Source organism: Lontra canadensis, unplaced genomic scaffold (genome assembly GCF_010015895.1).
Source record: "Lontra canadensis isolate GAN:19392208 unplaced genomic scaffold, GSC_riverotter_1.0 scaffold28, whole genome shotgun sequence".
Classification (NCBI taxonomy): Eukaryota; Metazoa; Chordata; class Mammalia; order Carnivora; family Mustelidae; genus Lontra; species Lontra canadensis.
Genome location: NW_022631022.1, coordinates 18,280,932 through 18,305,529, shown reverse-complemented (window position 1 = coordinate 18,305,529; position 24,598 = coordinate 18,280,932). Strand labels below are relative to the sequence as shown.

Sequence of the window (24,598 nt, the reverse complement as noted above, 5' to 3'; positions counted from 1 at the left end):
AGAGGGGCCCTCCTTCTGCTTCTTCCTGCACCGACCTGCTGTCCAGGATCTCGGGGATACCCGGCCCAGGGCAGGAGAGGGAGGGCTGCCCAGCCATGGGGCCTCCTTCCATCTCCCACTTCCACCCCGTTCAGCCAAGTACATTCTAGTCCCTTCCCTTCCTGGGAGATGCCACCTGCCTTCGGAAGTCTCTCCCATTTCCCATGGTCTCACTAGGGGTGGTGAACACATTCTTCCCGTCCCTGGGAGCTCCCTCACAGCAAGACGAAGGTGCAGCCCCAGCACAGGCCGGGCATTCAGTAGGAACTCAATATGTAACTAAGGCCTTCGGTGGCTGGTAGAGTGAGGGACGGTGTGAGAAAGGGAGGGGGTGGGAGTGTGAAGCTGTAGGAGGAGGGAAGGAGGGGGTAGGGGACCCTGAGTAGGGGTAAGTGGGCTAGAGCTACCGCTCCCACCCAGGGTCCTTCCCGCAGGGCTGTGGGCCCCTGGCCACACAGCAGCCTTGGCCTTGGGATAAACCCACCGGGTTTCCACACTGGTCAAGCTGTGGTCCTGACAGGTGGTGGCTGTCCTTCCCACATTCTGCTAGGGGAAGGAGGAAGCCGGAAGACGTCCCCTGAGCCCAACCTCGCTCTGGCCAGCCCAGCCTGGCAGGCCACAGTGCTGAACCACAGAGTAGAAAACCCTTGTTTTATTCAGCCCAGGTCTGGGCAATCTTGCTCCGTGATATGGCCAAAATATAAAAAATAAAACCAACAACTGACAAAATACCGTTGTAGAGAAGAGTTAAGTACAAAATTGGGCCTGGCATCCGGAATCCCTGTGGTTTCGGTCTGCGTTTGCTCCCTGAGGCCGGCAGGGAGGGATGCCTGTGGCTTCCAGCTGCCCCTGCCTGTGGGGTGGGGGTGGGGGTGGGGGGGCTGGGCCCCTCGGGCCGGGTCGGTCCTGGCAGGAGGCTTCCTGGGGGAGCCTGGCCGGCTTTGGGGAGTAGGGAGATTGACCGTCTGTCCATCCTCTGTGAGATCAGGATCTAAGGAAAGAAAACGAGCAGTCAGTGGTAGGCTAAGGGACAGGGCTCCTCCCTTGAGTGTCAGCAAGGCCTGCCACTGCGTCCCCCGCGGATGGCGCCCCTTCCACGGCCTGGATCCCAGGTGGGAGGGAGGGCGGTGTGGGTGGAACCCTCAGCCAGCCCCAACCTCCAGAAGAGGGGTGTCCCGGCCTCCCCCACCCATGCAGGGGCCATCTCGGCACCACCCCCTCCCCATGCCCCGAGTTCCACAGTGTTCTCTAGGCCATTAGGAGAGCTGCTACTGTCTGGGAACGCTTTCTTGTTTTTTTTCTAACAAAGTACTTTTTTAAAAAAGGCTCCTTCCTCCTCTTCAGAAACACGATCGCAAGCCACAGGCGTCAGTCCCGTGGCCTTTCTGGGAACACTGCGTCCAGCTTCCTGTGCCCTGGCCCGGCCTCCCGCCTGCGGTCAGGGTACCACAGACGCTCTAATGAGACTTGAGCCTTTCCAAGCACTTATGTAAAGGGCTTGGAAAGGAGGGCCTCCGCCTTCCCTGGCCCATAGGCCCCCGGGAGGAGCCAGAGGGGCCACGGGGCTGCTTCTCTGTCTGCCTTGTTGAGGAGCCTAGCTCATGGCATGGCTGGGGATAGCGATACTGTTTTATTCCACCCTTCCCGGCGGCAGGCAGGACAAGAGGGACGTAGGCTCCCTGCCTCCCTGCACACCCCTTGGCCCTCTTTTCCTCTTGTGTGCCCCTTCCTTTCTTCCTCCTTCTCCTTCCATGGAATTGCTTCCCAGAAACCCTCTACCGTTTAGGTGACCCCTGAATTGGGAACGGCTGAATGAGACAGGCCCTGGGGAGGGAGGGGGTCAGAAACCCAGGCCTACAAAAGAGCCACCATGCTGGGGATGGGGCAGGAATCAATTGTTTTAAATATACTCTGTGACCTGGACAGTCTGATCAAATTCAGTTTATGAGGAATCCAATTTCTATACTGAACTAAAGGCTGCTATTGTCATTTTTAATATACATGGGCTGGTGGTGGTGGTGGTGGTGGTGTGTGTGTGAACAGTTAGCTTAGTGGTTGCAGCTAAAGGGCAAAAGGGCTGTCTCTAAACAGGTCCTGACTCTGATACACAAAGTGAGACTTAATCCTGGTCATACAGTGAACCCTAATCCTGGTCTTACACTGAGCCCTAATCCTGGACACACACTGAGCCCTGACCCTGGTCACACATTGAACCCTGACTCTGGACACACAGAGTCTTAATCCTGGTCACCCAGAGTCTTAATCCTGGTCACACACTAAGCCCTGACCCTGGACACACACTGAGCCCTGAGCTTGGTCACAGGCTAAACTTCATACTTGTCAATCATTAATAAGCATATGCTTTTGTCTCTCTGGGCCTTGAAATCTCTGCCATTTTTCCCCCAGCTGATGGACTGAAGTTCTAGAACTTCGCCTGTTTTGTTTTAGTTTTGTTTTAATGGCAAAGTGTTGATTTGAGCTGATCAAACATTTTAAATTCTCATGGAGTGGAGCGGGGGGTTTCTTGGTGAGTCTGTAAGCAGAAGGTCCCTCTGCAAAGTACTCCACCTGGGGAATCAGAAGAGGCTAAAGATGGGTAGCCTGGAGCAGTGGCAACCAAGGTCCTGCCCCGGAGCCATGTGCACAAGGCCTGGGCCAGAGTCCTGCAGTTTCCAGTACACCCGGGCCCAGCCACTGGGGAAAGCTCGTCCCAACCAGAATCAGTTCTAATCTGGGGCTGTTTCATTGAATGCACTTGACAGAGACACAGCTGCCATTCTCTGGGCACCCTCGGAAGTGTTCTCCAACACTACACAGCAGGCCTTTCAATATTTTAATCTCCCAAGCCTGAATGGGAAGGGTCTCTTTTGTAGTTGAGAAAAGGAGTTCAGAGAGATGAGGCGACCTGCCCAATGTCACAAAATGAAGACAGCTCAGAAGCAGGACTACAGACTTTCCCCCAGTTACACTGCCCCCTGCCGGTCCCCCACTCCTCCCCGGCTGAGAAAGCTTAGGGAGCCACACCATCTGGGCCCAGAGCCCCACCAGGAGCACTCGGCTGTGGTTGGCACCAACAAGGCCTGAGTGGTTCAAGTGGCCCCACCTGTTCCCCCGTGAGGACAGGGACCGCGTGGAGAGGATGACGGGTGAGCACTTACTGGACGATTTTGCAGTTTGTTGTAGAAACATAGCGACCTGTGTAGTGAATGTTGCATCTCACCACATTGTTGGTGAAGTCTGACTCCAGAACAATGTACTTGGGGTTCACATGGACCTGAGGAAGAAAGGACACCAAGGGAAAAGGGATCCGGTCAGAGGGCCGCCCTTCACCTGTTCACCAGGGAAGGTGGTAGAGATGCAGACAGACAGACAGATGGGGAGGGGCCAGAGGGAAGGAGATGGGAGGACCAAGAACGACGACTTGAGACTGAGTGCTATGGAGACAGAGATCCGCTGGTGCAGAGAAGTGGAGAGATGCAGAGAGAGGAAAGAAGGGACAGTGCGTGGTTGAAGAAAACAGCACCAGGTCACTCCTATTGGAAGATGGGAGGCTGCCCCAGACCCAGAGCCCAGGCCAGGTGGGCCCTGCGTGGGGCACTTAGGGTCAGAGAGTTTGAATCTCTGCCCCAGGGAACACAGCAGTGAATGGGGGGGGCTGAGCAGGGATCCTGAGCCTGGTCTCCCGAGTCCGAGTCCGACACCCTTTGACCACACATGTCCGTCAAGATGACACAGGAAAAGGCTGTCCCCTGTCAGGTGCCATTTCCCAGCCTGGAGCTGGGATGTCTGACACGGGGTTCATGGCCCAGGTGTAACCTATGCTTTTTGTCTGGAGAAGAGCTGTTGGGACACAAGGAAGCCTTCAGAATGTTGGATTAAAGGGGGGGGGCTGCACCAGGGGCAGCTACACCCAGACTTAGAGTTGCAGAATATCTAAGAACATGTTACTTTTAAACCCTTTACTCTCCCCCCAACCCCAGGGCAGGAAGTGTGGGCTACGGATGTGGTTTGAATCCCGAGTGCCTGGAACTCAGAGGACCTGTGTACACATGTGGTGAGTGGCTGAACACGGGAAGGAGAATAGCCCCGCCAACCCTGGCCCTGGTCTGAGGCTGAGCAGAGGGGCTGCTGAGCCCACTGGGAGCCGCCGGGTTCAGGGCATGACCAGAGGCTTCCGGGTTGCTGTGTTCCCAATGTAGCTTTCCCAGCAGGCCGTGTTCACGCGGGTCAGCGTGCCTCCCAAACCCGTCTTCACTGCTCACTGCTCTGTGTAGTGCTTTAGTGTGTGGAGCGGCGGGTCCGGGGGCCCACAGGAAGGTTCCCCGCCCTTGCTTCGCACCTGAACGAAGGAGGAGGCCATGACGCCCTGGTCCTGGAGCAGCCTGCATGGACGTACCACACTAGGCTATGTGTCCTTGACGTGCTTTTCTCCTTGTCCCCACCCTGCCCCACGGGAAGTGGCATTGGAGCAAGCAGACATTGGAGAAGGGGTTCAGAAGGGACTCTTGGTCCCAGGAGCCTTTGGCTTTGTAGATATCCCTGTGGGGAGCAGGAAGTCTCTTTCGAGCATGGCGATGTCCTCTCGCAGATGGCACAGAGCCTCCCCTGTCTGCAGACGGGGGTGCACCGTGTAGCTTTCCAAGTCCTCTGTCCCCTAGGGAAGACAGTGTCACTACCCCCTCTAGCATCGCCACACCTAGGCCGAAGGTTCATTTTCTTATGGAAAGGGAGGCTCTGCCTGCTTGAGGCCAATACCCTCCAACGGGAAGAGGAGACCTCCACGTGATGTCCAGGCTGCCGCCTCTGCTCCACAGCTGGGGAGGAGGGAATGCCGTAGAGGCCAGAGCACATCCCCGGGGCAGGGACATGGAGCAGGAGGAGCAGGCAGGAGGGAGCGCCCTGGACCAGGAGGCCCACCTTGAGGATGTAGTTCCCAGGCTGCACATCCGTTATGTCAATCCACTGGCAGTCGATGTCCGCATTGTAAGTGTCATAGCAGCCGGGGCTCAGACCCTGGGAAGAAGGACAGGAGTCAAGGCTGGGGTGCTGGGCCCTGCTCAGGGCCCCTCCTTCCTCCCTTCTAGAGCCCACCGGGTGGATGGACCAGACAGAAGATAGGGAGGCATAACAGCCAGCTGGGAGGGACAGAAGGAGGGGGACAGATGAAGAGACAGACGGGCAGGATAGACAGATGTTCTGTGGATACCTGGACAGACTAACAGAAAGGTGCATTTGGGTGGACAAACAGGCAAGGGAACACCATGCCATCTAGACTTCGTTGGAATGTTCCTTTCTTTCCACAGGCGGACTCGCCTGGGAGCGATGCAGGAAGGGACCCCGTGGTGACCCGATGACTGGTGAGAAGATCCTTGCTGCCATGGAGTGGAGTGGCCAGGAGCCTTGGCACGGGCCCAGCTGGGCATTGCTCTCTGCTCCCCCACCCCCCTCGCCCCTGCTCCCCTGGGCAGGGCTTTGTCCCCGGACCCCTGGGTCCCAGCCTTGGCCCTCTCGCCCAGCCCGGACCTGTGTGTGAGACGTGCACGCGTAGCGCTTGAGGTTGCCGAAGTCACAGGTGCTGTCCTCCAGGCAGAAGCTGGCCTTGTGGCCCTCCGCCACCTTCTTGCCTGTGGCTGCATCTAGCAGGTCATAGTGGCTGAACTCATCCATGCTGTGGTAGTGTCTGGGGATAGAGCACGGGAGGAGAGACAAGGGGGCCTAGTCACCCCTGCGCTTTCTGAAACGGGCCTGGAGAGCCTGCTGTGACCCAGACTCCTGATCATCTGGGCTCCTGGGGCTCCTTGGTCCCCTGTGTCTCCCAGGGCAATGTCTCTGGGGCTGCTCCCAGCCAGATCACCCAGGGAGAGCACCTCCTCTGGAGCCCTCACTTCCTTGCTGGGCTTCCCCCAGGCTAGCCTCCCTTGGACCATTCCCTGTATTCTAGACATTACCCCTTAACACCCATCCTCCTCTGGGGAGCTTTAGCTAAGGAACTCTTGCCCGGGGGCGGGGGGGTGGTGGTGTTGGTGGGGGAGTGGTGGTGGTGTGGATCCATGGCAGGCCCTCGCACCATCATAGGCTCCGCCCAGAGCACGAAGTGGGGTGAGGAGCTTAGGCACCAAGGCCCCGCCCCACAGGAGGGGTCGACTTACTGATGGCAGCTGTGCCATTCCCACGTGTGCCTCGGCCGGTTGGGGAGGAAGTCCGCTGCGCCTTGGTTCTTCACCCGCTGGGGGAAGCGTAGCAGCACCCGCACATCGTAGTCGGTGGCCTCCGGGGTGTAGGCTGTGCTGCAGGGACGGGTGGGGAGACCAGAGTGGGGCTGGATCTGGGGACACCAACGCCCAGAATGGGCCCACCCATCCCTGAAGTTCCTTTCCACGGACTCCCTGTCCTGTGGCGGAGGCTCAGGCCTCTCCCCATCTCTCCTGAGCGCAGGGGAGAGGCTGTTTGCTTCTTTCTGGCTTCCAGCCTATGGCCGGCAGCTCCCAGGGAAGTCTTTCTCAAGTGGCATGGGCCTAACCAAGACAATCAATCGCACCTGCAGGTGACACTCTGCTGGGGACAGCCTGGGGGGGGGGTGTGGGGCAGGGAGAGAGGCTTATAGAAATCTTTGGAGGGCTTTTTGAAAGTGGCCCTATCCAGGAGATTCCGATAAGGGGACAGAGCCCTGACTGTTGACCCAAGTATGTCATCTCTCAGGTGCGGGCTCTTCAGTGTCAAAGCTGTTTCACTTTCCCAATCCTGTCTGCCCTGCTGCTCCCCCACACATCCTGGGGTTTCAGCTTCAAACACTGTTTCTCGAGCAGACTTCTCTCTCGCTAAGCAATACTGTTGCCCGTGTTTGACCCAGAACTCACCCAGCCTCTTAGGCCTAACTCAGGTTCCCTCCTTCAGGAAGTCTGCCTTGATTGCCTCACTCACAGCCATCTTGACTGCCTGTGAGCTCCAGCAGCACCTCCTGTGGCCCAGCCTGATACCACAGGCCCCCTGGGCTCTGTTAGTGTGACTAGGCCACCTTTCCCTGACTGCGAAGCTGCCAGGACTGAGAGGGACTTTGTAAGAAAAGGAAGGGAGAGAGAGAGGAAAGAGGGGCAGCAGCAAGGGGAGTGAGACAGACAGCCCAAGACAGACACAGACACACATGTGTGCAGGGGCTGACCAAGGCTCCTCCCCTCCCCGGAGGCCTGCTGACAGCTGTCCTGGCTGGCCTCAGGGGCACTTCCTGGCACTCCTGAAGGTCTGGGTCCTGAAGCCAGAGGCAGGAGGCAGCCAGTTGCAGGGATTAGCTCGCTCTCCGAGAGGACGTCTCCTGTCTGCCAGGACATAAGGCCCTTGGCCTTGTCTGGGGGAGGCTTGGAATCCGTCTGTGTCTGGGTTGGAACAAAACATCCTCCTTCCCTCTGTTCAGTTCAATCCTGCCCTTCTGTTCAGCTCAGCACGCCGTGGGAACCCATCAGGGCCTAGGTTCGAGGCCCAGCTTGGCCACAGACTCGCGGTGAGACTTGGAGTGAGTCCCTTTCCTTGTCTCTGTTCGGCCGCAGCCTGTGCGCTGGCTGCGCTCTGCGGCCCATACTGTCGATGATCGCAGAGAGCCCTGCCAGCTCAGCCTCAGTTCTGCTGGGTTGCTAGGTCTGTGCCCCGCGCCCCGCTCCCTAGCCTATCTGGGAGCTCGAGCCTGGGACCGCAGGATGCTCCGTGAACATGGAACCGTAATTTGTCTTTGACTCAAAACTCCTCAAAACTCAGCCACGTGGGCTGCCACGGAGGCTGTGAGGTGCTCCCTGACGGAGGGATTGCAGCGGGAGTGGGATCACGATGCCCTCTTCCTGGGGACAACTGACGAGACCAGACCTGAGTGCGCAGGCCAACAGAGTGGTATAGTGGACCCCCTTATCCGTGGTCTCGTTTTCCCTGGTTTTGGTTACCCGTGATCAAGGGCAAGACGTTCTGGGCCAAGGAAGCAGTGAGTGAAGTCACATTCTGGTACAAGCACCTTATCTCATGACGGACAGATGACGCCTTGCGGGTGAGCTACCCGGAGGGGCGGCAGTTCTGTAAGCGGGAAAATGCTGAGAATCTGACAGCCTTCCCGCACACTGAAGAGTAAAAGTCAATAAAGCATTCAAATGCAAAAACAAAAAAAAAGGGCAGCAAGTAACAAAGAAAAATAGGTACTCTCCAGCATAGAGGGACGTCAACAGACGAGGCAGGACGACGTCATCTTTAGCGAATTCTTTCAGCACAGGGAGATGGCCCCGCAGCGCAGGTATTTGAACAGAATGTTCGCGGTTCATACATTGGGAAGCAAGCTTGGCAGGCTATAGGGTCACCCAGGAATTAGGGAGAGCTGGCGGGGCTCCCCTTCCATAGTCTTGCAAACTGGTCTCCTTGCCCTCTTTCCCCACTGAGGCCTCTGTCACGTGTGCCCTCTGCCCGGGCTGGAGAGCCACACCTGTCCTCTGTGGGGATGGCTCCTCACTCCCACCCTCTATCCTGAAGTCTCGTTTCCCCCACTGGGCTTCCCTGCATCCTTATGGGACCACCTTCTCATGGGGGAGTGGGAAGGTTCTAGTCCTCTCTTTGCTCTTCAGCTGCCTGACTGGAAAAACACATACCTTCAGGGCTGGTGTGAACATTCAAGGCCATGGTAAAGTTGCCTGTCTCATGACCTCTGTGGAAATGCTCGCTTGTCCCCTTCCCCTCTTGGCTCCCTGGGGGTAGGTGAGACTCCCAGATGAAGAGGTCAGGGTCCCGAGAGGCTGAGGGGCTCGGCCAGGGTCATTTAGCTTGTGGGCAGCCTGACTGGCACGAGCACGGGCTCGGGTGACTCCCCAGAGACCGTCCCCATGTTCCACACTTCAGCCTCGGCCCCTTACCTGGCCAGACACTTCTCCTCCGCAGCACAGCGCAGGGAGTAGAGATGGGCTCTCTGCACATAAGTGGAGGCTTGTACGTAGTTGGGGTCCGGGACCAAGTCGGGGAGACCTGGAGGTGGAGTGGGAGAGACGGAGGAGGGGGAAAGAGTTGGCGTCGAGGGGTGTCAGGCTGGCTGCAGCTAACGCCCAGAGACCCCTTCAGCCGCAACTGCCCTTTGCCATGCTCCTTCCTCTGTATAGGCTGTCCCCTCCTCCAAGAAGCTACCTAACCGGAGCTAGGGGCATTGACTGGAACAGTTCCCCCTGGGCTCAGGTGTGGGCCGGGGAGGTCAAGGAACTGGGGCTCACTTCTGGAGCCCCATGCTGTGGGAACTTCTGAGATCCCTGGAAGACCTGGGATAGGAGCGAAGCCTGGGAGGCAGGCGGGAGTCTGGTGAGCCAGAGAATATACTTGGCGGGAGAGCCGCAGGAACAGGGGCCTAGAGGCAGGGCTGAGTGAACCAAGCAATGTCCTGACAGAGGCACTCCCTCCATGTCCTCGTTCCCCAGGCCTCTGGACACCAGCCTCCAGATGCCTTCTGCATTCTTCCCAAACCACCAGGAGAGCCCTGGGCTCTGGCCCCAAGTGGCTCCCAGAGAGCTCACGGGCAGAGCCAGGTGAATGGTGGTTGGCACAAGTGGGGTGGGGAGGAAGGGGAGGGCGAATGGGAAAACACTTCCCCAGAGTAAGCTGCTGACGGGGCACGATTCTCGGCCTGGGCACCTAGCCTGACCTCAGGATTCCTTTCTTCTTGCCATCGGCCCCCAGACCTGACCGCACCCTCCTCTGTCTGCAACCCGAGGGGCCTGGCTGCCTCCTTTGCAGGGCCCAGGGGAAGTCTGGGGTCTGCTCGGCCCCTGTGATCACTTGCTCCCCGGGACAGGTGAGAGCCAGGGGCCTGTCCCTCCGCACCTCCCCCACCTCCGTGCCTGAGGTGATCCCAGGGAGCGGGTGGATTATTTGAATTAGCAGAAACCAAACTCAGGTGTCCAGACCCGGTCTGCATCGGAATAGAGAAGGAACGATCTGATGTGGCTGCTGGGAGCACAGGAGCTGGTGGGGCCCCGGGGTGGGCTGGAAGGTGGGCAGGGGGACCCCGAGCCCCTGGTTCTCGCCCAGCTTGGCCATGGACTTCAGGGTGAGTGAGCCTGGGGCTTCTCCGTCCCCTCGCCCTCAGGCTCCCAGGATTCTGGTAGTTAAGGGAGGACATGAGGCTACAGGTCGCTCTTCAGTTTCTTTCAAGCCCTCTGCTCTCAGAGGGGCAAGTAAGGTGCAGGGACTCGAGTCCTGCCAAAGCATTCCGGCCTCTCTTGCTGCCAAAACCCTCTTGTCGGCTTTCGGGTCCCACGCCCATCCCCTGGGCTCTGAGCCCCCAGCCCACTCACCCCGGGCCTGGGCCCCATGCGGGAGGCCGGCCCCGCAGCCAGCGTGATCTCACCTACTCGGAATGAAGAGGAAGCTTGGAGCACAGGGTGGGTGTGGATGAGGTGGCTCCTGGCTAAGGGGGGCCGTCTCGGCCAGCCGAGGTCCCATTACTCAAGCTCCAGGAATGCCTGCAGTCATTTCCCGGGGGACCCTTGGGCCCTCAGAGCAAGGGCTCACCTCTCTGCCAAGCCGATTCTCACCCTCTGGTACCCGGAAGCCTCTGGTGCGGGGAGGTGAGGAAGACAGGAGCGGTCCCCTTCCCCATCATCAAAGTGCCTTTCCCTCAGCAACGTGTGGGGGTGGGTTAGCTGGGCCGGAAGCCTCAAGAGACCCAGTATTTGGCACCAGATGGCCTGCCTCCCCCACCCCAGGCCCGGTTTCAATAAACATTGTGCAGATGGCTCCTCAAAGCTTTTCTGGCGCGACCCTTCCCCTCTAGGCCATTCCATGAGCTGGCTGGGCAGTCCAGTGAGGTTCCAAGAGCCAGCTGAGTAAGAGGCCAGAGGTACTGAGGCCCAGCAAGGGCTGGTGCCCCTTCTGGCTTATGGCTGAGCCCCGACCCTGGTCCTATACTGAGCCTGAACACATCGCGGTTGGATCCTATCAGTAACTCTGAGCCTCGAACTCATTGTTTGTCCCCAGAGTATGTATTAAAAACTCTGTACTTGAAACACTTCTTAAGGAATTGCTTTGACATCATGAATCCTTTTTACTGTAACTGGTTTGGTTTGGTTTTGTAAGCTCCAAAGCCATGGGGGAGGGGCCTCTGTATTGTCTACGTGTGGGAATTTGGAAGGAAGACCATGGACAGACACCTCAGAGCTGGTCCTCACAACCTGAGCTCTGGCCCTGGCCCTAGATACCATCTTCTTCTTACTGTTGAAGAATCTCAGATTCACAGGTGCCTCCTGCTCCAGGAAGTCCTCCCTGACTGGCTGTGATATTCCAGACCACACATAATGTCTGTCTCACCACTAGATCTGTCTTGATCTATAGTTGGATTTCATTGTATTTACCTGGGTTTACTTCCCTCCAGACTCTGCACTCTCTGAGGGCAGGGACCAGGTCCCACTCACACTGTTAGCAGGCAATGCACCATGCTTTGGGGCTGAGTGCCTGCCCATCATATTGGCCTCTCTCAGGCAAGTTTCTTTCATCCTAAGTGGCTTTACTGTTCCAAAGACTGGGTGTGCTCTGTACCCTGTCCCCTGCAAGGCACCAGGGCACACAGAGGTGCTGGAGGGACCAAGGATCAGAGAAGGCAATGAATTTGCCCATGGTTGCACAGCGAGTAGGGGGCAGCCCTAGGAGAAGCTCCCCACCTACTCCTAGCACTCCACCTATCATTCTTTTTATAAAAATGAACTTTCTGGAAGTGTCATCTAGACACAGAAATGCAGACTTAAGGTATACAGTTTTGGTAAGTTTTGACCAATGGTGCCCACTTGGGACCATGCCCACCATCAAGCTCGGTACTGTTTCCGTCATCCCCGAAAGTTCCCTGCTGTTCCTTCCCCCTTTCCTCCTCCACCACCCCAAGTAACCGCTACTCCTCTTTTTTGAATCACCGTAGATAGTTATGCCTTTTCTAGAACTTAAGTGGAACCACTCTTACCATTCTTTTCTTTTCTTTGTTCTTTGTTCTGTATCTCTGACCAGCACAGGGGTCCCGTGTTTCCCCTAACGGGCTCCCCCTGGCCACGCTCCACCTCTGTCACACTAGGGGAAGCTGCTGGAAAAGAGAGTAGCCTTGGGAGTTCAGGCAGCCTCTCCTGTCAGAGGAGGGGACCCCCCCCAGAGGTCCCTGGGCACCGCAGGCCCCTCCCTCAGCTGGAACAATGATGCTCTCCTATGAGGCACTGCATCAGCTTATAGGAGCAGTGGGCCCCCAGGCTTGGGCTCTCAGCCCCTGGGAGGACTGAGGGGGCACCCCTGTGTTGTTAGAAGCAGGGGAGAGAAGGTGTAAGCAGAGGCTTGTGGATGTAGGGAGAGGGGACTGGCTTGCTGTTTCTGGCTTGGGAGGTCCAACCGGGCCTTCCGGGCATGATGACCCATGTTGCCTGAAGTGTCACTACAGTGGAACCATGTGCCCATCCCCCATCCCAAGAGGTGTGCGGAAGATCCCCGGGAGAGGGTAAGAAGAACACTCAGTCATGGGCATGTCATTTTGAGGAGAGGCTGGGATCTTTTATCCAGAATATATGGAATCACCCAGCCCTGGGACCTGGCACTGGAGCCTCTAGAAAGTGGGTTCCAATGAGAACACCTCCCAGAGACCCCCATTTCTCTAAATGCAGACACTGAATTAATTACAGTTCTAACGTCAGAGCAAACTAACCATTATCACTGGTCTGGGCAAGGCCCCTCTCTTGAACTAACTTTTTTTTTTTTTGCTTTTCATTGTCACCCGACCCCTCTGACATGTCCTAGGACATTTGTGTTTCTGTATACAACCTGCAGTGTATTGGAGGCAGGCATGCATTCTTGAAACATACAAATGAGATTGTCTTAGAATCTCATTCCATTGGGGCGCCTGGGTGGCTCAGTGGGTTAAAGCCTCTGCCTTTGGCTCAGGTCATGATCCCAGGGTCCTGGGATCGAGCCCCACATCGGGCTCTCTGCTCAGTGGGGAGCCTGCTTCCCCCTCTCTCTCTCTGCCTGCCTCTGCCTATCTGTGATCTCTGTCTGTCAAATAAATAAATAAAATATTTAAAAAAAAAAAGAATCTCATTCCACTTTGTGATTTTTCCATCAACATATAAACTAGGGTCTACCTAGCTCATGATTTGTCATGGCTAAATAGGGCTCCTAGGGAGTGCCCTCTGTGGACCTCTATGGCCAGTCTTCCAGGGTTGGGTCCCAAGGTGGGACCAACCATGGACAGTCTCGGTGTATGGTTTGCTGAGGCTACCTAAGGGGTCCCTGGTCACCATCAGCATCCCGCCATCCCCTCCCAAGAGGGAGACAGGAGCCTGGTGGCTTACCCTCCTCTGCCACAGAGTTTCTGTGGGACCCAGGGCCGGCCTGCCCCCTCTCCAGCCCCCACTGCCTCCATTCATCCAGCTCTGCTTGTCCTCTATCCCATGCAAAGCCTGGAAGGGCTCTGGCCAAGGCCCCTGTGGGCACTGTTCCCCAGAAGCAAAGTGCTGATCGTGGGGGTTGGACACACAGGGACTCGGGCTGTAGAGTCCAGACCAGGGCTGGACGCACACAGAGGCAGAGAGCAGTAGAGGCCCCGGGGATGGCTGAAGCCAGGCTTCTCTGTGGGTAAAGGCTGGGTGTAAGTGAATCGGGGTCCCAAGGCCATTCTGCAGGCAGCCCTGGAGGCACCCTCGCCCCCATCAGACCCTCCTGGGCAGGGAAGACCCAGAGCCCAGGATAAGGACCTTCTGCATTCCGCATTCCTGCTCCAACCCTGGCGCTTCCTCTGAGGGTGATGCAGGCCCTTTCACTAGGCCCTCAGGACCAGCCTGCCACGCTCCCCACCCCAGGCTGGCCCCTGGGTCAGCCTGCGGGAACCTGAGGCCTATCTCCCTCTTCCCTGGCAGGACCCAGCTGTGGCCTTCTCCGGGGAAGACACCAGAAGGCAAGTTTGCCCTCTCATTCAGCCCCTGGGTGGATAAACCTTAGGCCCGGTTTCCCCATCTGGACGACGGAGAGGGACGACGCTAACCTGCCAAGGAGCCGTGAGGAGGAGTTCGGTGGCTCCCAAAACACCTGGAGATGAAAATACTTTTCAGGAGCTCTTCAGTCTCTTACCCAGCCTCGGGCAGGAGCCCAGACCTCTTACAACCTCTGCAGACGATTCTTCAGCAGCCAGGAAATTCTCCCACTGTCTGACCTAAATCCTTCCTGCTTCAGAAGAACTCTGGTCCCTCCCGCCCGGCAGCTCCTGGAGGCCGCCCAGTGCGGAGGGCCTGTGGTTGCGTTCCTGCCGCTTGCCCACACCTCACCTGTTTCCCTCTTGGCTTCACCCTTTTTGTGGGTTCCATAAACCTTGGCCCCTTTGAACGCTTTCCTCTCCAGGCCTCCGGCTCCCAAGCCACAGAGGAAGGAGCAAGGAATGCAAGACGGCCCTAATCTCTTGAGTCTCGGGGGCTGGAGGATAAACAAGGTCCAGCAGGAACCAGTCAGCGGGCAGGCGGTGAGAGCTGTGTGGGGCGGGATGTTTTGGCTCAGCAGCCGGACTCTGGAGGAGCCCTGAGGTAGGGAAAGGGGGCAAGCTCACAGAGCTCGGCCTTGCATAAAGAGGAGATGACAGGGCCTACAGGCTGGGAGCTGGCAGCTCCAAGCCCTGTGAACTCGTCATCTCGTAATCCAGACATGAGACTGTCTGGGCTGGCCCGGAGGGGCCACACCTGTGTGATGATGGGGTGGGTAAGGTGGCTGCGGGATTCGCTGCGTCCTGCCGGGAAGGGGCAGTCCCAGCCCAGGCAAAGGAGCTGTGACAGCCCTAACGCCAGGCTCAGAACTCGCAAGGGCTCCCCATCGCCTACAGAATTGGGCTCTGACTTCTCAGGGCGGCAGCTAAGGCCTTCCGTGGTCTGGCCCTAACAGAGCCTTCCAGATCTCATAGCCTGAAGGGTCAGGAGGCAGCTCCCTCGCACACCAGACCTCTCCTGCCCCAGCCCCTGATGCCATATTTTGGAATTCTGCACACACGAGGGCACACGCGTGCACATGCACGCACACACACACACACACACATGACCTTGCAGGGGTTCACAGTCTTTAGGCCCCAGACCCTACCTTGTCAGTGCTGACTACCCCCTCCGCCAGCACACATCTGTCTCCCTCAGTGGGTGGAGACAGTCCCGGGGCCGTGACCACCTCACCCCTCCTTTGAGGGCCCAACTCTGAGAAGGGGATCTGTGAGGGTTTGTTCATCTCAGCGACCGCCCCGGACGTGGGCTGGGGCTGAGCTGGGAGCAGGCTGACATTAACCTCTGGGGAGGTCAGCTGTCTTCTGCACTGACCAAGCCAGTCAGCTGCCTCCTTGCACACCTCACTCCCTCACACTCTCCCCGCTGCTTTCTGCTCCCCTGCAGGTCTGCAGGGGTCCCCCTAGCCCTACCTCCAGGAGCCTTTGTGGATGCTTCTGTTCCCCGGGTCTCTCCCTGCCCCTCAGGCCCTTCACATTGACTCAAACTTCCATCTTTCTTATAAAACCTGCTCAACCCACTGCCTTTCCCTCTCAGCTCATGGCAACTTCATCCTTCCAGCTGCACAGGCTTCAAACCTTTGTGTTCATGCCTGGCCTCTTTCTCTTACACCCCACGTCCAGCCCATAGGGAAATCCCAACAGCTCCATCTCCAGACTAGATCCTGAACCTGACTTCCCACAACCTCAATCGTTAGCCTGCCTCGTGCCATCACCCCTGCCAGCATCTCTCCACCAGCCTCCCCACTACCCATCCCAGCCCAGCGGTGAGGGGCCCTGTTTAAATGTCACTGCCCAGCTCAAAGCCTGCAGTGCTCCCTAGTGCAGGGAGCATAAAAGCCTAAGTCCTCCCAGGGAACTCCACGGTCCCATGGCCTCTCTGGTCTGCCTCTTATCACACCCCTGACTCCCGTCCTGCTCCGATCCAAACAGATGGGAACACACTTGAAACCCCCAGGGAATTCCTGCCTCCGGACCTTTGCACTGGCTGTTTCCCCTTCCTGGAATGCTATTCCTGATCGTTGCGTGCCTCACTCATTCACCTCCTTCGTCTCTGCTCAAATGTCACCTTCAGGAGGAGTACCTTAACCATCTTTGCAACCTGCTCCCCACCCACCCCCCCAAGCTAGATCTTAGCTATCTCTACTTTCCCACAGTCCTTAGCACATTCTATTATTTCCCTATGTATTATGTTTATGCAGGAAAATATGTCCACAAAGGCAAGGGTTTTGTGTCTTTCTTTTCGTTAAGGAAGATTCGGCTCTGGCCTGTGCCCAGCACACAGTAAGACACTCAGTAATAGTTCCTGAGTGGATGAATCTCCATTCAGGGGAGGGACTGCCCTTTGCCTGCTACCCAGCTGTGGGCCCAGGTGTCTGCGCATAGCAGGTGGGAGCAGGAGAGATCCGTGAGAGGGTGGTGGGTGGGGATGTCCTGTGGCCTGGTTTCTGGCCACTGTGCTGAGGCCTTCGTAATGACAGGCCTGGCTCTGGCACACCACCGACTTCTCTGTGCACAGCCTGGGGCTGGCCCCTGTGGGCCCTGGCGACCACAGGCACAAACACCTGCAGGGCCTTGTGGCATCTGTCTGCATGAGCAGGCTTTATTACCAAGCAAAGGTTGGCACTGATTCCAAAAGTTCTTTCTTTTGAAAGAGGATTAGGGGCGTCTGGATGGCTCAGTGGATTAAAGCCTCTGCCTTTGGCTCAGGTCATGATCCCAGGGTCCTGGGATCAAGCCCCGAAATGGGCTCTCTGCTCAGCAAGGGGTCTGCTTCCCCCCACCCTCTTTGCCTGCCTCTCTGCCTACTTGTGATCTCTGTCAAATAAATTAAAAAATCTTAAAAAAAAAAAGATTAAATTTGGGATTGGAAAACCCATGGCTGCTGTTGGTCTACAAGCAGGAGGAGAGGTGGGTTGTCTCCTGAGGCTTCGATGGCAAAGGCGTCTGGGACCTTACATTCCCCACCTGAGACGCTTCCTGCTCTGGCGTTCGGACACCAGCCCATTTCCAGGTGACAGGAAAATAACCAGTTCCTGAGTGCTCATCAGCAAGGGAGAGAGGGACCCAGGCCCAACGGTGGCCCCGTAATTCTGAATCCATACAGAAAGGCCCTCTGGGTCCAGCTACCTCTGGTGAGGAGGCTGGTAGGTCAGAGCAGGGGAGGGGACCAGACCCAGACTCTCCTTCCCGCTTCTGAGCCGATGGCTACTCTGCAGGAATGCCCGACATGGGAATTGGAAGCAGGTGTGGGCTGCCAGGGCGGACCACCCGCCTCCTCCCCCCACCCTTCCTCTCCTGCCATTCCGGTATTGCCCTGGGGAGTTTTCCATGTGTTCTTGGCTTGGACAGGAGTGGAGTGAACTCAGGCTGGGACTACTGGTGGTATGAGTGTGAGTGGGTGTGTGTGCACCTTCAGAGCTGAGAGGACACTGAGATGGGGACCCCTGGGGTTAGGAGAAGAGGGAGGAGGCAGGTTCTCCCTAAGGCCCTAATGATTCCCACCCTGCTCTGCACCACCCCAAAGGCCTGTGGGGCCTGCGAGCTTAAGGCAAAAGTCCAAATTTTGGCTTTCTGGGGTTTTAGAACTGAGACAAACAAGGAGACAGACTTTCCCTGAGGGGCAAGAAGAGAGAGGCTTCAGCCGTCCAGCAGGAGAGAGAGATGGCCTGGCTCCGAGTCTGGCTCTGATCCATGGAGACCTTGGATGACTTATGAACTTCTGTGGCCTCGGGCTCCTGGTCCGTGGTGGCGGAGGGGGGCAGGCGGGGGGAGGGGAGCAATAACCCTATCTACCTGCCGCCCCGGGCTGCTGGCAGCACTAAATGAGAAAATGAAAATCCAATGCTTAGCATTGTGTCTGGTGCACAGTCAGTGTTCAAGAAATATCAGCTTTGGTGATTGTTACTTAAAATAGGAGCCCTCTCTGTTTGCGGGGATGGTCCAGCTTGGGACCTGGGGAGAGAGGATGTGGCCTTGCAACCCGATGATAACAGAGGAGACAGGAAGTCTGCCTGAGAGGAGACTGCTCGGGACACAACTTGTTTGTTCTGACACTAATGACTTTGGCCAAACAGGGGAGCAGGAAGAGGACCCAGGTCCCTCCGTGTCCACAGCCTGTCCTACCCCTCTCAACAGCTTCCTCGGCCTGAAGGCTCTATTTCTTTCTGAAGGAGCACCCAGGACGACCTCAGGGAAGGAAGAAGGGAGGCTGAGCTGAGATCCTGGCTCTGCTCGTCACCAGTGATGTGACCCTGGACAAGCCACTTAACCTCTGAGAACCTCAGTTTGCTCGTCTGCAAAATGCGGCTGATGAATAATACCTAGGGTTACCTTGAGGATTAATGGACTTGAACCGTAAAGCTCCAGGAAGGGTAGAAGACACTGAGAAAGCACGATATAAGCGCTTGTGACAAAAGTGTTCTGGAGTCTAGAGTGAGAACAGCAAGTCTTCGCAAACACCACACCGGGAAGGGACTCTGCTTCCTAAGCCTCACAGGTCTGCTGGCCCGACTCAGCCCGTCCCAGCCAGGGCCCGGCACAAACTGGACAGTCAAACAGCTTAGGAGTGAATAAACCAGGTGTGCAGCAGAAGCAAGAATACATCAAATTAAACAAAATTAGGTCTGGAGGTTAGGAACTCGGGATGGGGGTTCATGCGGGACCCACAACCTGGTTTCACGACTAAGAGGCTGTGTGAACAGCAGCGAATGAGCCTGTCACCTCATCTATGAGATGGGACAAAGACTGGTACCTGGCTCGTGGGGTAGCTGCGGGAACTAAGGGCGGCGATGTGCAAAGTGCCCACAAATGCCAGTGTCAGTCTCCCTCCCCTGGTTGCAGCTGGGGAAACTGAGGCCCAGAGAGCCGCTGGAGGAGGCCGAGGGGCTCGGCCTGCCCCACCTGGCTCGCAGGTGGCATGTGGGTCCTCCTGGGGTCATCTGGTGCGGTGCAGAGATGACAGGCTGAGCCTGAGCTCTGGCTCAGCCATGCGGGCGGGGAGGCTGCCCTGGGTGCCAGAGGAGCACTGTACCCCCTCTCCAGGAGGCCGTGAGTGACACGGCACAGTTTAGCCACCTGGCTCAGCGGGTGCTCCAAGATGGCCTGCTTGATATTATCATCCCTGACCTGGGGCTCGAACTCTGGATGCTTCGGGGATAGAGGCCATCTTCTACCTTTCTCTGCATCTTCTCCAAGCCTGAGGAGGTAGGGAGGTGACCTGGAGAAGGGGAGGCGGGGGTTGGGAGCTGGCCCAGGTGTAGGGAGGGGGGGCAGGGAGCCAGGGCTACTGTCGGGGATGAAGGAGTCTTGTCTGGCTTCTTGAGTGCAGGAGACTAGATGGAGAGGGGAGGATGCTAGGAACACCTCTGGGTGTATGGGGAGGTGCAACCTCCAGGCCGGGGGAGCAGTCTGGTTCCCATGAGGCTGCGGGGGTATGAGAAAGAAAGGAAGGAGGTGCCTCTGCTTTTGGAGCAGTAGGCTAAGGCATTTATTTTGTCCTGAAGGCCTTCAGGAGCCCCAGAACTTTCTTGAGCAGGAGAATAATGTGGTCAGCTCTGTAGAGGGTTTGGCCAGGGAGAGGCTGGGAGCAGGGAAGCAGGGAGGAGGCAGCCAGGGCTTCCTCCTGGGCTTTGATTGGTCGTGTGGGGACAGGGCTGGAGGGCCATGCCAGGCAAGGCTGGCACTGCCGTCCATCCGCGAGGCCCAGCAGAATGGCCAGGGAGCCTGCTCCATATTGCTTTCACGGGGTTTCCAGGACCAGTGAAACAGGCCAGGAGTGGGAGGGGGAGGCCTGGGGAAAGAACTGGGGTCTTCAGGGACCAGGAGTCACCTTAGTTGGTCCAAAGACCACCAGCTCAGAAAAGCTGAGGCCGTGAGGGGAGGGGGGGTGGGGAGGGGCAGGGATAGGAGGCCAGGAAGAGAGGGCCTGGCCACAGTGGAGGGAGAGGCACAGTGCAGGGGACACAGCTAGGCTTGGGAAGCCGCCGGCCACCCTCCAGGCGTCTGCACGGATTTGCTGAGAGCCAGGCAAAGTATGTGACCCTCTCTGGGCCTGTTTCCTGGTCTCTCCAGTTACAAGTTTCAGAGTTGGAGACAATGGGATTGCAGGAGGCCCCGGGCAGCCACAGCACTGGGTGGGAGGGAAGAGGGTGCAGGCGCCAGAGGAATAAACCCGGGCTCTGGACAGACGCTTGGAAACCGCCCAGATGTGGAGGGATGTGGGCGGAGCGCACATGTGTTTGGTGTTGTGAAGACACATCCACGCCCACACACACACAGGCTGCCAGCACCCAGCCTCAGACCCCTGGGTGTGTGGCCAGGAGGAATGAGGTCAGTCCCAGAGAATCTGCCCTGGACTCCCACACCAGGCCTGGGGGTCTGATCTCAAGCACAAGGCTTGGCCTTCTCTTAACTGGGATTTTCCATGGTCTGGGCCTAGCAGGGTGGGAAGGGGGAATCAATGATGAGAGAGAAGGTACTGCTCCTTCCTTGGTCTCTCTGTGAGCCCCAAAGTAGCCTGTGCCCCCACACTCCATCCCACCCCATACACCATGCCCCCGCCCTCATGACTAGGGGAAGGAGCACCTGGAGGGTGCCGATGACCATCACCTGCAGCAATGCACAGGTACCTCCTCCTCCGGGAAGTCCTACATGAGCCCCCAGCCCCTGACCAGGGAAGCCCTTCGTCTGGGCTCCCCTAGCTCATGCCTCCAATGCCTGCCCAGTCACAGCACTCATGTGTCCCCTTTGCTATGCCTCCCCTGACCCCAGCAGGGGCAGAATGTGATGCTTACCAGCACACTTTTAACCCCAAACCAACTATGCAGCTCAGGGTCAAGACCGGAGACTCTGATAAGCACCAAGTGCCCTCACTCCAGACATGGCCTTAGCCCTGGCTGGTCGCCTTTGAACTTTAAGAACTGTCAGGCCAAAGAGGGTCCCTAGAAAGCCCCACTGGTTTGGCACACAGAGGCTGAGGCCCAGGCTTAGCTCTGTCGGTGGTGCTGTAGCACTGGAAACCTCCAATTTCTCCCATGCCCAGAAGTGGGCCACTTCCAGCTGAGCCCTACTCTGAGGTCACAGAGCCCAAGAAAGCCACTGCGAAAGCTTAGTACCCTGTAAGGTGGGATGCCCTCTCCTCCAAGGAGCTCTAGGAGCGGAGATGCCCAACTTAGAGCACCCCGCTGCCAGGATGCACAAAGTCTCAGTGAGGACCAGATGCGGGTGGGGCCATCGGGGGCAGGAGGACACAACCTTCATCACATCCCACAAGGGCTCCCCCCTCAGGCTCCTGCCCCGAGGCCCCTGCAGGTTCTGCAAGTGGGATTTGGCACCCAACTTGAGTGCTATGCCCTGGATGTGAGGCAGTGGGTGCTACCAGTGGGGACACTCCTCTCCCCTAGCCTTGGGCTCCAGCAGCCCCACAGAGACAGAACCACGCTGCCCCTCTTCCCCTCTGGCCCCTGCGCAGCGGCCTCTCACCTAGGTCGGTGTGGCTGGAGACAAGCCAGCAGTCCCTGAGCTAACCAAGGTAGAGAAGCAAAGGTTGGGGCTGTGCCCCTGTGCCCCTGGGCCCTGCCGGGTTCAGCCCTCACCTGGTGAGCCTGGCCTGGCAACCGTGGAGTCGGGCAGAGAACTGGGGCACTGACTGCAGCCTGAAGGGAATGAATGGAAAACCTTCGCTGAAGCTGACTTTGGGCTTGCAGATACAGAGGCAGAAAGGGGAACTCTAGGACAGCAGAGGATGGGCCAATAGCCATCTAGCCTTGGCCAGGCCCCTAGTGGGCCCTTACCACAATAGCCCCCCTGTGTGTGGAGTTCTCTGTCTGAAGATGGAGAGTTTCCCCTTCGCTGTGTTCTTATGTACAGATGGTTTGGGCTTTCCCAAGACCAGGTCATATCTTCACATCCTCCCTTCCCCCAGAAAATGCCAGAGGGAGGCTTGTCTACAGCTCTCTCCCGGGGCTCTCCTCCAGGACCGGCACTGCAGTGAGTGAAATGAGGGAGCTACTAGCCTGGGCACAAAAAACTCAGTAACCACGAGAAGTAGTATTTGCGGCAACACTTTTAAAAATCAAGATCAGTACCAGAAAAATCTGCGATGAACCAAATATCAGAATCTCACATAAAGACAGAATCAGTTTGCCTCAGGCTCCAGTATGGCTTTGTATGGCACCGTTACTAATTCTATGTAAAAGCTGGATCTTTTGCTCATCACAGGTTTTTTAGACGTCTGCATTCGTTTTTGACCTAAAAGGCATTAAAATATCACTTTTCTTGATTCCTGAGCTTTTTGACATCCCCTTAAATTTTTCACCCCTGGCGGATGCCTCACTACCTCTCCCATCTGGCCCTGGCAGTGTCCCCTGCGGGAACTCCTGTCATCTAGTCTGGACTCCTGCCTTGAGCCAGAGCGGCCTCCCTAACCTGCTCATCCAGGCCAAGCTCACAGATGCTAGTGACTGGGACCTTGCCACACCTCCAGGGGCATCCTTAAGGCCTTTCTGAACCTGAAGACCCAGGTTTCTGATGCTGATACTCCCTGCTTCCCCCTGTGCAGCTGGCATAGGGGCATCTCCAGAGCTGGAAGTCAGGCCCTACTGAAATGATGGAGGGGCAGGGAGAAGCACTCCTTCCCTTTGTCTCCAGAGGACCCACACCAGGTCTGGAAGGTGCCTCAACCTCAAGTCCAGCCAGTCCCTCCACCCCCGACCCCTCCAGTCAGGGTCAGAGCCCAAGCCTGCCTGGCCAAATCCTGCAGCTAATGATGCGTGGACCTGGGGAGGTCAGGAAGTGGGACGCACGGTGACTGTCGAGGTGGGGGGGCCACTTAGCTCAGGGGAGGCCCACGGACCGCGCGGCTGTGGCCGTGGCCGTGACCGCAGGGCGGCCGGCGGGGCACGGGACGGTACTCACCGCGGCCGTTCTGGTTGGGCCGGTACACGCTGCCCACGCTGAGGCGGCCCTGCTGCGCGCCGCTGCGCTCCCCTCCTGGCGGGGGCGCGTCGGAGCTGCGCACCGGGAGGTAGGGCGGCTCCAGCACGCGGAAGGGGGGCTGCGGCTCCACGGCCCGCGGCGGGACGTAGGCCTCGGGCGGCACGTTGGCGTAGGGCGGGTACCAGCCGAGGCGGGGGTCGCCGGCGTAGGCACCGCCACCGCCTCCGCCGCCTGTAGCGGGCGGCGCTTCGGGGCCCGGCTCCGGGTAGGCCTGCTCGAAGCCGGCGGTGCCCTCGTGGTAGAGGCTGTGCGAGTAGCGGCGGTCCAGGCCGTCGGCGGGCTGCGGCGGCGGCTGCGGCGGAGCGTAGGGCCTCTCCGGCGCGGGGTAGAAGGCCTGCGGCGGGTACTCAGGCTGCTCCTCGCCGCCGCCGTACTCCTCGTAGCGCGCCCGCGGCTGGAAGGGGTAGATGACCCCGGCCGAAGCCACGGCCGCTGCCCCGGCGCCGCCGCCGCCGCCGCCGCGGTAGTACACATAGCCCTGGTCGTAGGTCCGCGACGCGGGGTCGTAGGTCTCGTACTGGCTGACGAAGGGCGCCTGCGGGTAGGAGAACTGCTGCGGGAAGGAGGGCGGCTGGCGGTAGGTGGTGGCGAAGGCCGAGGCCGAGACCGAGGAGGCGGAGCCCCCGTGTCGTTGCTGGGAGACGGAGGTGCGGACCCGGGCCATGCCCGTGCTGTCCCCGACGGCCACCTCGCGCCAGTTGTCGGGCACCTGGCCGAAGCCGAACGGGTGGCGCGCCTGGCCGCGCACGGTGTCCGAGCCGACGCGCCCGGGCAGGGGCAGCGACGGGGCCTGCCGACGCCGGAGGCCTCCATGGCTGCGCCGCTGCGGGGCCTGGGGAGCGCCGGCCAGAAGCACCCGGGAGCTACTGTCTGTGCGCTGTGGCCCGGCCGGCACGTACTCTGAGCCAGAGTTGAGCAGGCTGTACACCTGCCCGTTGTTCTCCCACTGAATCAGCTGCCGCCAGCGCCCCGCGTCCGAGCCCTGTCCCGGCCGCGCCTCCTGACCGTGCACCAGCACGCAGAGGCAGGCGCCCCACACCAGGGCCCCCAGCTGCCAGCCAGCTCGGGCTAGAGCCATCGTGGCCCTTCTGCAGTGGCCTGGTGGACCGAGAGGCTCTCAGGAGTGTACTCCTGTGCGTGCTTCTCTTCCCACGGCCTCGAGGACAGGACGGCTCCTTGCCTGCCTGGGCTCTAGCTTTGTCCATCCTGGCCTTGTCCCGAGCGGGACGGCTCCTCCGATGACAGCATTTCGAGGCCAAGGGGTCAGGGCAGGGCAGGGGCGGTGCCCAGGGCAGCACGACGCTCTCTGCAGGGCACCGGACAGGCAGGACTGCCTGGGAGACTTACATGGCCAGCCCGGTACTGGCTGGCCGCTGGGCAGGCGCTTTCCCACTCTGAATGAATAAGCAACAGGCTGGGAGCGTTGGGAGGTTTCGGGCAGCCTGGTCCGCCTGCTGGGGCCTCCTCCGCGGGGCCCTACGGCCCGCCGGGTTTTAGCTATGCTGCTTGTCCCACAGCTGCTGTGCTCCCTCAGTCTCTGGAGCTTCCAGCCAAGCTGCA

The 24,598-nt window shown here is 58.5% G+C and overlaps 1 protein-coding gene across 1 annotated transcript; it reads right to left on the bottom strand.

Moving 5' to 3' along the window:
- Window positions 1-676: 676 nt before the first annotated feature.
- LOXL1 (lysyl oxidase like 1) lies at window positions 677-24,458 on the bottom strand. Its single transcript, XM_032865021.1, has 7 exons — window positions 22,958-24,458; window positions 8,916-9,024; window positions 6,189-6,326; window positions 5,563-5,719; window positions 4,957-5,052; window positions 3,198-3,313; window positions 677-1,030 (listed from the first exon to the last, which is right to left on the bottom strand). Exons 1-7 carry the CDS (start codon window positions 24,114-24,116, stop codon window positions 1,024-1,026), a joined length of 1,782 nt encoding a protein of 593 aa, XP_032720912.1. The 5' UTR covers window positions 24,117-24,458; the 3' UTR covers window positions 677-1,023.
- Between the last annotated feature and the right edge of the window lie 140 nt (window positions 24,459-24,598).

What these genes read in the sequence shown, in the direction of transcription:
- LOXL1 (XM_032865021.1), bottom strand. Translation starts at nt 24,116, where the DNA reads ATGGCTCTAGCCCGAGCTGGCTGGCAGCTGGGGGCCCTGGTGTGGGGC. An exon ending in GAGGAGAAGTGTCTGGCCAG is followed by an intron (nt 6,327 to 8,915) that starts GTAAGGGGCCGA and finishes CCGTCCCTGCAG; the next exon opens with CACAGCCTACACCCCGGAGG. An exon ending in CTGGGAACTACATCCTCAAG is followed by an intron (nt 3,314 to 4,956) that starts GTGGGCCTCCTG and finishes TTTCTTCCTCAG; the next exon opens with GTCCATGTGAACCCCAAGTA.